The 13,154-nt window shown below is 37.1% G+C and overlaps 1 protein-coding gene across 14 annotated transcripts in view; it reads left to right on the top strand.

Moving 5' to 3' along the window:
- The window catches only part of LOC145260287 (ral GTPase-activating protein subunit alpha-1-like), a 476,501-nt gene that overhangs the window by 279,145 nt on the left and 184,202 nt on the right, over positions 1-13,154 (top strand). For all 14 annotated transcript variants that reach the window (XM_080118139.1, XM_080118137.1, XM_080118136.1 and 11 more), the window contains 2 exons: positions 3,929-4,053; positions 5,969-6,087. In XM_080118139.1, coding sequence (XP_079974265.1) covers positions 3,929-4,053; positions 5,969-6,087 — 244 coding nt within the window. The remainder of the gene's footprint in view (positions 1-3,928; positions 4,054-5,968; positions 6,088-13,154) is intronic.

The raw sequence follows: 13,154 nt of genomic DNA, 5'->3' as shown, positions 1-13,154 counted from the left end.
TGTTGATAATATGTCTTGATACCCATCTACCGCAATGTTGTTACTCGTATTACTTCCGGTCATGCGTCCTCTGCTTCACTGTGTGGTACATCACGCCCTTGGGAGCTTCATTCATATTTCATCCCAGAGTTTGATGGTTCCTCTTGTCTCTGCCTCCCTGCTTGCCGGCTCAATGCTGGTATGTCTCCAGGGGTACATAAATATTGTCAGGTGTGGAACTGTCTCTTGCACTTGTCCCAATCTAGGCAACATATTGTACCAGTAAACAACTTGCTCGGGCAAGATGCTCCCTCTCTCTGCCAATGCCTTTATTATCCGGTGGTTCCTTTCTACAATCCCGTTGCCACTGGGTCTATAGGCAGCTATGAAGGATTGAAGGATATTCCATTTTTCAGTACATCCGCAACTGCTATGAATCTAAATGCAGTACCATTGTCGGTTAGCAATTCTTCCACCAGACCTCGCTCCATAAACACCATGTCATGGGCTGCCGCTATTTCACTGCCTATTCCACCTCGCAGCCTTCTCCAAAGGACAAAGCAGCCGGGGCCGCAGTTGATCATTGTCATGTAAAGCCCACCCCTGAAACATCAATTACCAATTTTTCCCAGGTCCCAGTCACACCTAGTTCTTCAGCTTTGTGTGCGCTTGGAGCAATTGATTGACACCTGTTGCAAGTCCTGACCACTGGCTTTACTTGTTCCTTGAGAACACTCTGGTTGATTTTTCTTACCTGGTACAATGTCCTCTCTACCCCCATATGATACAGATTGTGCAACTCTTGCACCCCAGCATTATCCAAATCAGACTCTGCTGCAACATCCTCTTTTTTACACCCGAACTAGCCCTTTCTGACTCGCATGAGAACGTCTGCCCTGTTCTTCTCGGAGGCCACCATGATTACGCACAGCTTCAGAATAAACACCCTTGCATCAGTTCAGTCAGCATCCCAAGCCTGCATTTCTCCAGCATCTTTGCTGCCTCTTTTGTCCTTATCCATTTATCATTTGAAATCATCGATTTTAGCTATGCAAATATAGTGGCAGAATCTGTTTTCACACAACGTGTTGCGTAGTCCCCATTTCATGACCCTATTCACTCCTTTGGTAACCGCATCCAATTGTGCTATATTTTTGCCGCATTAATATGGCTAGCATCATCCTTGTTCCTTAGCCAGGCCGCATATGAAAAATAGCTTCCGCTTGTTGAGCTCTTCTTTCATTTGCGGGATCTCATTCCCCCTTTGAAATTTCAGGCCACTTGATGCACTTCATTTTTAACTGCTCCCCCATCCAATTCTTCTGATGCCTTGACGACCAACCCAAACTTCTTCAAGTGAACTAACACCTCCTTTGCAATCACCAGAGTTTCATTTATGAGGATGTCATCGATGGACAAGCTCACGGCACCATCTCCTTTCTCCATTCTTTCCAGAACTTTCCTCAGAATAATCAACATGATCTTGGGTGCGGAGTTAAACCCGAATCCCACCCTCATAAGGCAGTAGGTTCTGCCTTTACATCTGACCAATTGCAACTTCCAGAGTTTCTTGGCGATGCGAAGTTGCAAGTGGAAAGATTTTAGATCGACCAATGAAGACGCAGCGTTCATTTGCCTCCATTTTCTAATGATCTCACAGCATACATCTACAGCATCACCCTCAGTATGGTACTCAACATGTTGGTTCAACTCTCAGGAATCCAGAATTGGTCTGACCTTCCCTTCTGTTGGTTGCAGAATGGACATCAAGGGCAAGATGTCCGATTCAACATCATCCGTCCACGGCAACAGTATACTCTTCTCAATCCATCTGTCCACTTCTCATTCAAAATCCTTTCTTGCTCCTCCTTTGAGCGAATCATCGTAGCATACCACCCTAACCTGTTTGTTAGCATCGGTAGTTTACTCTTCCACCATCCACTGATTTCCATCAAATTCTGCTTGAAAATCCGGATCAATGATCGATAGCCATCTCTTTTCTCCGGCCTCTTTGATCCCTTCGTTGACCAGTTCTATCACTGCGTCTGAACCTCATGCCATCACTGCTGACTGTGATATTACATCAATTCCGACAATCGCTTGGACACCAGGCACCAGTTGGTTCATGACAACTGCAGGGACCCTCATCCATTGATCGTCAGTTTCAATCATGATGGTTCTCCTTCCTCTACGCTTCACTTGTGACCCATCTAATGCCACTACTTCGCCCTTCCCTTTCCATCCTCCGACCAGGCTTGTGTGCACCATAGTAGTGGTACAGCCAATGTCGATAAGGGCCACGACTTCTTGGCCTTCCACCACAATCTTTCACTTGGGCATCTGCTGTGAGTGTGCGCCATTATTCCAGAGTCTGGGTAGGCGCTGGTACTTTGGCTCCCACTTGCCAGTTTCATGACTCGTGCAGTTCACTGCCATGTGACCACTCTGATTACACCTGTGGCATACCGTCCTTTCCAAGAACTTCATGCAGTCTCTCTGCAGGTGCGGGCTCCCACATTCAAAACATGCACATCGCAGTCTTGGTCGGCTTCTGTTCACATTTTTCCATGCTTTTGTCGCTGTTCCCACAGACCCAGAGGGGTGGGTACTCATTAAGATTTTCGCAGTTGGGAGTAGCTCGCTCACCTCCAAGGTCTCGATACCCGGAACCTACAGCAAACTCTTGGAAATTTGTTCCGGGAACCCAGTGACAAACACCATCTTGACCACGTGACTCACTCCCTGCCTCCTAAATCCTACTAACTCCAATAATCTTTTAAGCTCATTAGCATGCACATCGATGGATTTCCCTATCCACCTCATCTCTTTTAATCTGTTGAACCCCTCAAACTGCCCTTCGGTAAATGCCTGGATCAATCTGACTTTGATTGCATCAGCGTCGTCCTGTTCCCGCTCATTCAGCTCCAAGTATAGGGCTAGCATGTCCTCCTCCAGGAACAACAGTATCACTGTGGTAATATTACTTATCTTTTAGAGCTTCCCCCTAGGTCCACTTTCTTTAGCCAAGCCACCACATCGCCTTAGCCACTGAACGGCTTTATCATATTGTTCAGGCCGGTGGCCATAGCTAAAATAGCTTGTTCTTCTGGTTTTAACTCAAGAAAAGATTGTAGCAACGGGCCAACAAACACGTGGCTCGAAATCCAACAATGTGACTAGCACTGACAATCGTCCACTCCTGTACTTCTTAACTAAAGCTCCTTTTCTACAGCCTGTAATTCCCCTTATGTGCATGTGTGCAGTGTGATTTTGTGAGACTTTACGAGATCACTGTTCATAAAATCACTGTTCATAAAATTACGGGCGCCATCTTTGATATCTCTCTTTCTTGCCCGACCTTGCTCGACGCACACACGCAGTAAGACTTCTGTTTTCCTTTCTCTTAAGTTAAAACAACAATTATGATGACTGAACTTATGCATTCATGACCTGAAAGTTTCATCTCTCTGTTGCAGATACTGACATTGTGAGACTAAGAAAGCAACTCCTGTCATAGACATGCATCAGAAGCAGAGATGCATCATTGAATTCCTGGCAAAAATAGATTGAGAAAGATGGTGACTGTAGAAAAATAAATTATGGAGCACAAAAGGGCACTAGTTTTAATGGTACCACTCATGGCTTCGTAGCTATTCAACTTTTTAAGTTAAAAAAAAAAAGAAAGTAGGAAGCTTTACTTTAGGAATAATCCTCATATAATAAAGTGCTCTCCAGAAGCCATCATTCATTACTGGCAAAAGTGCATTGAGAATGGTGGTGACTATGTAGAAAAATAAATTCTGGAGCAGAAAAGATTGCTTATTTTAATGGTACCACTCTCGTCTTTGTAGTTCTTTAACTTTTAAAGTAAAAATAAAAGAGGCTTTACTTTTGGAACGACCTTCCTATTTTTCATTTTTTATCGTAAAATTTGTTCTTTTAATTTCAGATTCATTTTGGACCATTATTTGATGGCGCAATCGTTGATGCCAAGATCCTTCCCTGTCTAGTCCGAGCCACAGCTATTAATGCCAGTCGAACGAAGCGGGCCCAAATGCCTCTCTATCATTCACAGTATCCTTTTTTGTGTCTTTGAACCAGAGAAATGGTGAATTGGTAAAAAACTTCTTTGTATGTTCTGCGCTTTAAAAATGAACGGTTTTGGTGCATGTGATTGACACCAGTTCAAATCCATGTTGCGGTTAACCACCTGAAGAAGGCCAGAAGGTGAATTGGCTAAAATGAGGTGAAACTGCAACTGTGAAGATGAGGATAACAGTCCGTAAATAAATAAATACACAAATTACTCATCTCAAAGGATTTCAATAATGAATAATATATATTTGTCATTCAGTCAAAACCCTTGTTGCTATAGTGACTGACCAGACAAATGAAACTTGTATTTTATTGACTTAATGGATACTATAGCAGACTACAGAATTGATTTTGTCAATGATGAGGATTTTATGTCAAGTTTTTCAGTCCAAAAATATATACATGGCCAAAATGCATGACTGAAGGCCAGAATAAAATAAAAAAAGAAGTTAAAAATGACACTAAAAATATTCTATTTATAAACCAGGGAAGAACAGTGTTAGGAAATAAATGACTCAGACTCAAAACTGCAGACAATAAGGAAAGGATTATCTATGAAATAAATGGAAAGATTAACAGGCAGTGGCCTAGTGGTTAACTTTGTACGTTTTTTTTTCACACTTAAATTTCCAACTTCGACTCGAGGGTTTCGGGTTCGATCCTTCATACTTACCTACCAAAACTTTTTTTCTTTTACCGACACAAACACCTGGGTGTTTTAATTTAACTAAAATCACACACACCTCCAAACACCAGGGCAACGTCGGGTACCCCCCGCTAGTATATATATAAAAGTGAAAATGTGTGTGTGTTTGCTTTTTGTGTATGTCTGAGAAAGGCTGTTTTCCGAGAAGCGATCGATCGGCTCACTCCTTAAAACTTTTTCTATCACGTCTAAATGGTAATATCTACAAGTTAACAACGGGGGTTGCCTGTCTATTTAATTTGCCCGAGTTTGAAAAGCTAAATATTCCAAATTTTTCAATTGCCACATGTGGATTGGGCTTTTTCGTATAATAAAAACGAAACGGAGCTTAAGACATTGTTCCCAATGATCGCACCGGGAACGTCCAAAAGTCAATGTGAAGTTTCTCCTTATATCAGACAATTGCTATTGAATTTGGACAATCCGCTTTTTATGGGGAGCTGCCCCCCCCCCCCCCCCAACAGCTTGGGGAAACAAAAAAAAAATAAAAAAAGCTGCCCCGCAGTAAATAAAATACTGCCCCGCAGTCAAAGTTGACCTCATTAAGTCATTAAGTATGGGCACCTGCCAATTCTTAATACTTAAATAAATTCAAACATGTTTACGTTACTTTTTCTTGGTTGCCCAGTGGTTAACATCGCATGTTTTTTTTTCACACTTTAATTTCCCACTTCGCCTCAAGGCTTCGGGTTCGATCCTTCATACTTACCTACCAAAACTTTTTATTTTTATTCCCCACCCCCTCCCCCGACACAAACACCTGGGCAACGATTTTTTATTATTCTTTTGTTTTGATTTACCCAAAACCACACACACACTTCCAAACACCCGGGCAACACCGGGTGCCCCTCCGCTAGTATATATATATAAAACTTACTTTATTGAAACTCTATCATTCCAGTTATTAAAGGAGCAACTGGACTCATGAAAAAGAATTTCAAAAACTACCTGGCAAATATACCCAGTGAACCAAGTGCAAGAGATTCAGACAATTGCACTTAAAGGGACAGCCAGATAACTTCATATGTTAGTATACACACATTAGTTTTTCCACAAACATCCAACAAAAGTTATGCCCGATGATTGTTTATTCAAGAAGTAGTGATCACAAGGGGAGAGAATTTCTGCTTTTTATGTTTTTCTAAAAAATTTTCTACACTTGTTTTCTTTGACGGTCTTTCCCTTCAGTTATGAGGAACGTGCCAAGTGTCTGGCGAATATCATCCAGAAACACATAGAACCGACCATGTTTGAAGATTTTGCAGCCCATGTCTTTGCTCCGATGTTTCCTGACACTACAACCACAGGTTAGACGAAAAACACATTTTTTTAATATTTTTTTTTCAATTGCTTGGCTTATTAAATTGCTTTTCTTGACCCGTTAATGACTTGTAAAGAGAATGATTTTTTTTGTCTAAGGTATACAGGACCCCTCCTCGCCTCCCAGATGTTCTAAAGTTGGAATAACGACAGAATTGATTATTTCGTATGAAAGAAAAGCAAATTTGTTTGTTTTATAGATGACACTTTCCGCATGGGTCAGTTAATAAAATTGTTGGAATTTCAGTAATTAACGGACAATTCTCATCCTTTGTTCCGCAACAAAAGAATTTATTTTAACAACTGTATGCTGCATTTTATTTTGATGAGGAGTTTAATTTTTTTTTTTAATGAATGACTGAAAACCTTTTAAGAATAAGGGTTAATGATTTTTTTTTTATCCTCGTTCACTTCTAACAAAACATATCACCACTTGAACATAAGGGGCTACTATTTGAAATTATGCCTAGGAAAGATTAACAAGATGTTGGTTTAAACTTCTGCATATAAGTACAGTCAGGAAAGCAGGTAGCAGGAAGGGAATTCCAAAGTCTGTATTGAAAACTTTTTTGAACCCTATCCAAGAGGGAGAGACCAGTGGCAGATGTGGCAACAATACTCCATGCATGGGCAAATGGTGGCCTTGTAGAGGTGCAGGATACTCTCAGGTGTGAGTAGTCTTCTAGCACGATAGAGGGAACCCACCTTCTTTGCAGCAGCCTTCACAATGTCCTCAATATATTTGTTTCAGTTCATATTGCTCATGAATGTTAGGCCGAGGAGTTTGAAGGAAGAATTCTTAGGTAGGGTATTATTTGTCATGGGTATCAATGGTTGTAGAGGCGATATATGGATAGATTGACAGTCAAATGATGATGAATATTATGAGAGAATTGGAAATCTTCACACACCACCTACTCAAAATAACAGGTGACTGAGAAAACAGCAATTCTTATCCTTTTGTCAAAAACATCACTTATGGAATGTGTTAGAAAGAGGTACAAGAATGAATGAAGCTAAAGAAATTCAAGAAAAACAATTTATCATATTATGTCTTCATAACTTGAAAATGAACGTTTTAAAATAATAATCAAGATTATATGGAACTTGGAAATTGAATTTTTATTTATTGATATTTATTTGTTTTTTAATTTTTTTTTTACTTTTAACATTTTTATAAATTATTATTTTTTTTTTGTATTTAATTTCCACTTTTTATTGATTTGATTTTTGTTTATATGCTTATTAGCTTTTTTTATTTGGTTTAATTTTTTAAATTTTTATCCCCATTAAAAATACTTCAATTTTATTTTCATTTATTATTATTTTTTTTAATAAGCTTTCTTTTAAAAGTTTATCTACATTTTATTTAAAACAATTTTAATTTTTTTAAATTTCTTAACAGAATTTCAAATAAATTAAAATAGCAGGTTGGGTTAGCAGAAGTAATTTAAAGGAAGATGAAAAATACAATTAAAAAGAAGGAAGACAAACTATTTAAATTTCTTAGAAATCATTTTTTTTTTTTTAATTTTTCGACAAACATCAAATGTTTCCTCGGATTGAATAAAATGAATCTTTGTCTTTCAAATTTTAATTTTCAGCATTAAAAATTTTTTGAACAATTAATTTGTTTGACTTTAAAGATATTATATTTTGGAATGATGAAACATAATAATTTGGATTATTCAAACTATTATTCTCATCTTGGTTGCTAGATTTACAACGTCTCAGCTGATTTAAGCTCTGATCTTCAGGCATGTTTTTTGAAACTCTGAAACTTTTTATTTGAACTTGAAAATCTTCATGTTGAACTCTTTGACCTGGACATAATTTTGAACTGAACAAGTTATTCAATCCAGGATGGCAGACCATTATCATGCTGTCAGTCATCGATGAATATCTATCTCCCTCCAACATTAAACACAATCTCAGGAAGGTGAGATTTGGAAATTGCCTAAGCAGCCCTGTTGGTATTCCCCGGTAGGTGCACTATACAGGACTAGCAATAAATTAACCTGTTCTCATAGGAAAAGTTATTTGTTAATCTGTCGCTTAAAAGAAATAATATTACAAAGAAATATTACGGTGATAAGTCATCATACGACGCATCTAAGACAAGATTGAATTAAAGGAAATAAAAATTCAGAATTATTTACATTGACTCATTGCATAACGATTAAAGTGTTGGCTAACAATTGGTTTTAAATGACAATCTTCTGGCAGTTGAATTTTTACCACTAAGAATAACAAAAACTTTTCAATACAATCATAGCTAATAAAACGAGAACAATCTATGTGTGATAAAAGAGTCCAATTTAAAATTTTGTTCATGTTCCCAAGCTTGACTTGAAGGTTTCTAATTGTAACTAGAAGATTACCAGATTGATCTGAAGAAAGTTGGTCACTTGAAACGTGAATGAAACGACAAAGATGAGAATAGTATTCTGAATGTTTGAAAAAAAAAAAAAAAAAAATTGAAGTGATGACGAAAAGTTTTAATATTTCGTCTTATTTCCATTTTCCTCAAATTCATTCCAAAATTTATGAAATATGAATTTTCCAAAAAATTATTTTTTTTATATTTTGTAATGATTTTAAAGGGTGTTCAAAGTCAGACATATTTTTAGATGGTGGCATCTTGTGTGTGCAGTTTTATCGAAGAATTAAGATTTTAAATCTAAACATTTTAAGTTAATAATTGTACCGCTTTAGCAAATGTAAAGTTTTGTTTTGTGGCAATACATAATTGATGAGTTTGTGTTCAACAGTACACAATTTTCTTAAGAGCAAACCAACCATTTTATAATCGATCCAATTGGAAGTCTGTATTATAAAGATCTTCATATCATATAAAATACGAAGCAAACACAATTTCTTTTTCAGGATCACAAGTAAAATTATCAGTAATGCTCTAAATAGCATTTTGTGACAATAAGCGTTCATGTTCAACGTTTTGACTTCTATTTGATAATTAGTATTTTTTCTGTTCTTATTCCATATGAAGAAATATTTCCTCAAATTCTTACATTGTTTTTCTTGAACTTTCTAGACGAATCTTTTCTATTTCCATTTTCTTCAGATATTCCAATTGTTCTTCTTGAAATTTCTCTTCTAGTTGAACTCATTCATCTTGTCAGTATTTAATGATGTCCAACATCGCACTTTTTAATTCCTCCATTTCGTTCCCTTAAAATAAGCGATTTTTTATGCGTAATTTTCCCACAATAAAATAAGCGATTTTTTATGTGTAATTTTCCCACAATAAACTATTTCAAACATAATTCTGTTTTGCTGATAAAACAATAAAAACCCAAAGGAAACTTGACAGATCTTTTGTTATTATTGTTGTGATCAAACTATTTAGATTTCAAAACATGTTGGGATATGACTTGAAATCATTTATTTCCTTGCGTTGGGATATGATTTGAAATCATTTATTTCCTTGCGTTGGGATATGATTTGAAATCATTTATTTCCTTGTGTTGGAGACTTTCCTTTCACATATTTGATATGCCTTGTTAACAATCCAGAAAACTGCTTGATAGATGGTGTGCCGCCAAACACCTCGGTCCGTTGCAAGGGTTGACCACTGGCAATAGTCGATGTGACAGTACCAAGAGATTTCTTCAGACAATCTTTGTACCGTTTCTTTCGTGCTCGTTTGTGACAGTGGCCAATGGAAAGTTTGCTATACAAGGTGATTTGGGAAAGGTGGTGGTCTTCCATTCTGGAGACATGGCCAGCCCAGTGTAGTTGTGGGTTGATGAGGTTGGTGCTTGTAGTTCCACTCATCAAAGGGAAATGATGTGTAGAACCCATGCTCCACATAGCCCTTCCTTCCCAGGTGTAGAGGTCACCACGAGGTCATTGCTTGGTAGGAGACTACTTGCACATAGCCTCTACTACATTACTGTGTCAATGATCTTCCAAATCATATCCTTACATCATTTGTAGACATTTATGCTGACGACACTACCATTTATGGTACCACATCTAAGACAGTAAACGACCAAGTTCTCTCCAATTCTCTCTCCTCTGATCTTGAGCACGTAGTACAATGGGGAAAGGAGTGGCTGGTTACTTTTAATGCATCTAAAACCAAGCTTCTCTCTTTACATCATCAACATTCTAATCCACATTTGTCATCAATTGAAATGAATGGCTCTCGTCTTCAGGAGGCCTCAAGTTTTGACAAGCTTCTGGGCTTGACCATTACTCCTGATCTTAAATGGAACACGTATATCAAATCTGTTGCCAAGGCCACTGGAAAAATGGTGGGATCTTTCTATCGATCCGGTAGATATCTCACTGCTGATGCTATTCTCTATCTATATAAGAGCCAGGTACGTCCAAGGATGGAATACTGTTGCCACATCTGGGCAGGAGCTGCTAGAAATGACTTGTCCTGCCTTGATAGAGTTCAAAATAGACTTCGTAGCCTCGTAGGAGATGTCCTTTTCTCCTCCTTGCAACCTCTATCTCACAGAAGAGATGTTGCGAGTTTGTCTCTGATGTATCGTTATTTTCATGGAAAGTGTTCAACTGAGCTTCAATCTATGGTCCCCCCTCGCCAAACTTTCACAAGAAACACTCGTCTAGCTGTAAACACTATCAATAATTTCCCCCACTCTTTATCTGTGCCTAAACCTAAACGTAGATTCCATGAACAAAGCTTTTTTCTTAGAACTGCATGCCTGTGGAATTGTCTTCCGTTTTCCTGCTTTCCGGCTGACTACAATATGGTTGTGTTCAAGTCTAAAGTAAATAAGTTCTTGATGAGCCGTTCCATATAAGTTATCAAATTTACCAAATTTTCATTACTGATGATTACTATATTAACCAATTTCTACTGTACACTCTTTAACCCTTATCCTAGAGTGGCCTCTGGGCCTTGATAATGTGGTGATGCCTTTGTAAAAAAAAAAAAAAAAAAAGATATAACAATAATTTAGTAAATGTTATGAATTTGTTTTAAATAACATTTCAAGACGATAAAAAATATATTGTTATATTTTGCTCATCAGGAAAATGTATGTTTTTAAATAAATGGGCAGAAACAATTGTTTGTATTAAAGTTTTTTTTTTTTTTTAAACATTTATTAAATTATTATATAATATGTATGCAGAGTGTTTGGGATAAATTTGACAGTTTATCAGAATATTTAGTCTTCAGAATTCTGAGAGTCGGGTTAGGATTGTATGCAAGTTATGTTATTTTACATGTGTCTTTCGTCTTAACAAACTTTTTTGTTCATCAGAAAAGAACCAGATTGTTTGTGGTTCTGCAGAACATTTCGCCTTGCTCAGAAGTTTCTACGCCTTTATCAAACGATTTTCGCGGGTCTTTTCTGTGAGAAGTTGACCTCTGGGACGTTTTTATGAGTTGTAGCAAAAGTCCTCATTTCGTGCAAGCTTCATGGCAGAGGGTGGAACATTCAATTCAGGAAACAAAGCCTGAATTCTTATGAGAGGGTTCTCCAACACTTTTTCTGCAGATTTTTAAGGAATTCTGCTATGCAATAGCAATCAGATCTTCTGTTAAGTTGCTTTTAGCCACATCCTTGTATGCTTCGTTGCAATTCTATAGTTCATGCCGGATTGTTTTGACAGTGTTCAGGGAACATTGAGTAGCAACCATAACTCTTTATTTTGATGACGCAAATCATCACGATAGAAGTTATTCTCTTCCATGGTTCAAGTGACTCCCAGTCATTCATTTTGCTGTCATCCTGTGTATGAATGAAGAAAGGCTTAAACTTTAAAAGTAAGCCAAGTTGGTATGAATAAATTTAAAAACTCTGGGAAAAAGAAATTAAATGTTATTCTGTTAGATTTATCTCAAACACCCTGTATATAATGCTTCAACACAACATTTACTATATATATATATCAGGGCTCTACGAACAAACTTATCTTTAGTTGACCTTTGACAACTAAAGATTTTCGTTTACTAACCAAAGTGAAAAGTTACTAGTGAAACCCATATGATTTTTAGAATATGACATCTAGGTCTGTGACAAGTATGTACATCATGAAGATTTTTCTGTGTTTTTTTTAATTAGTGCAATTCTAAATATACAACAAATTTTATGTTCTGATTTCTTCAGATATTTTATTAAACAGCCTTCGTTAAAAAAAAAGTTCTGTTAAACTTTTATTGTTTAAATAATTTAACTTTGTTCATTTTATTTAAAAAAAAAAAAAATTGAAAAGATATTTTTCATTCAGTAGAAGATTTTTGGTGGAAGAAATACAATCGCCAAAAGATAAGCGTTTAATTATTTCTAGTCGCCACTTTGAAAAATCACTTGCAAATGCGACTGTTTCACTCGCAATGTAGAGCCCTGTTATATATATATATATATATATATTTATTTTTTTTAACTATTATGTGCATATAATGTAAACCCATGGACATGCATATTTCTAGCTTTTTGCCGTCATCAGGGTGGATTGACTTTTGTCAGCCGCATCCCACTGTGTCGAAACCAGTACCATCTGAAATAGCAATGCCTCGGATGCATCATATGTAAAATTAAAAAAAAAAGATTATGTAGTGGTCAACTGGATCAGTTTTTGGAAGGAGGTGGTTCTTATTCACATCAATGTTTTTGCAAATCACACGCGTAATTAACTAAAACTATGTTTAATTAAAAAGCTTATTTTCAACGTCATGACGTCATAAGCACTTGTGGCTATGTGGGAAAACGCGTTTTCCTGTAACTTTTTGCCTTGTACCCTTTGATCGCACGGCCAATCCCTGATATTTTGATTCGTTTATTTATTGGGGGGGGGGGGGTCCAGCGCACGGGCAACAAAAAGTGCTCAATATCCAGAGAATAGCTTGTCACGTACTACTTCTTTTTTGGGCAATTACATATTTGTATTTTTATCGGTTCTTTTATTTTTGAAATCGTTGTGTGGTGGGGTGGGTATCAATGAAAGTTCTCAATATTCTGAATATAGAAGCTGTGTCTAAACCAAACTTCATGTTGACCCGGGCAATGCTGGGTATCCATGCTAGTATAATAGAAGCTAGAAGAAGATAAAA

This window comes from Euprymna scolopes, chromosome 36, assembly GCF_053919585.1.
Source record: "Euprymna scolopes isolate OS-2025 chromosome 36, ASM5391958v1, whole genome shotgun sequence".
Taxonomy (NCBI): domain Eukaryota; kingdom Metazoa; phylum Mollusca; class Cephalopoda; order Sepiida; family Sepiolidae; genus Euprymna; species Euprymna scolopes.
The sequence above is the reverse complement of the archived record's forward strand: the minus strand, read 5'-3'. Positions and strand labels throughout refer to the sequence as shown.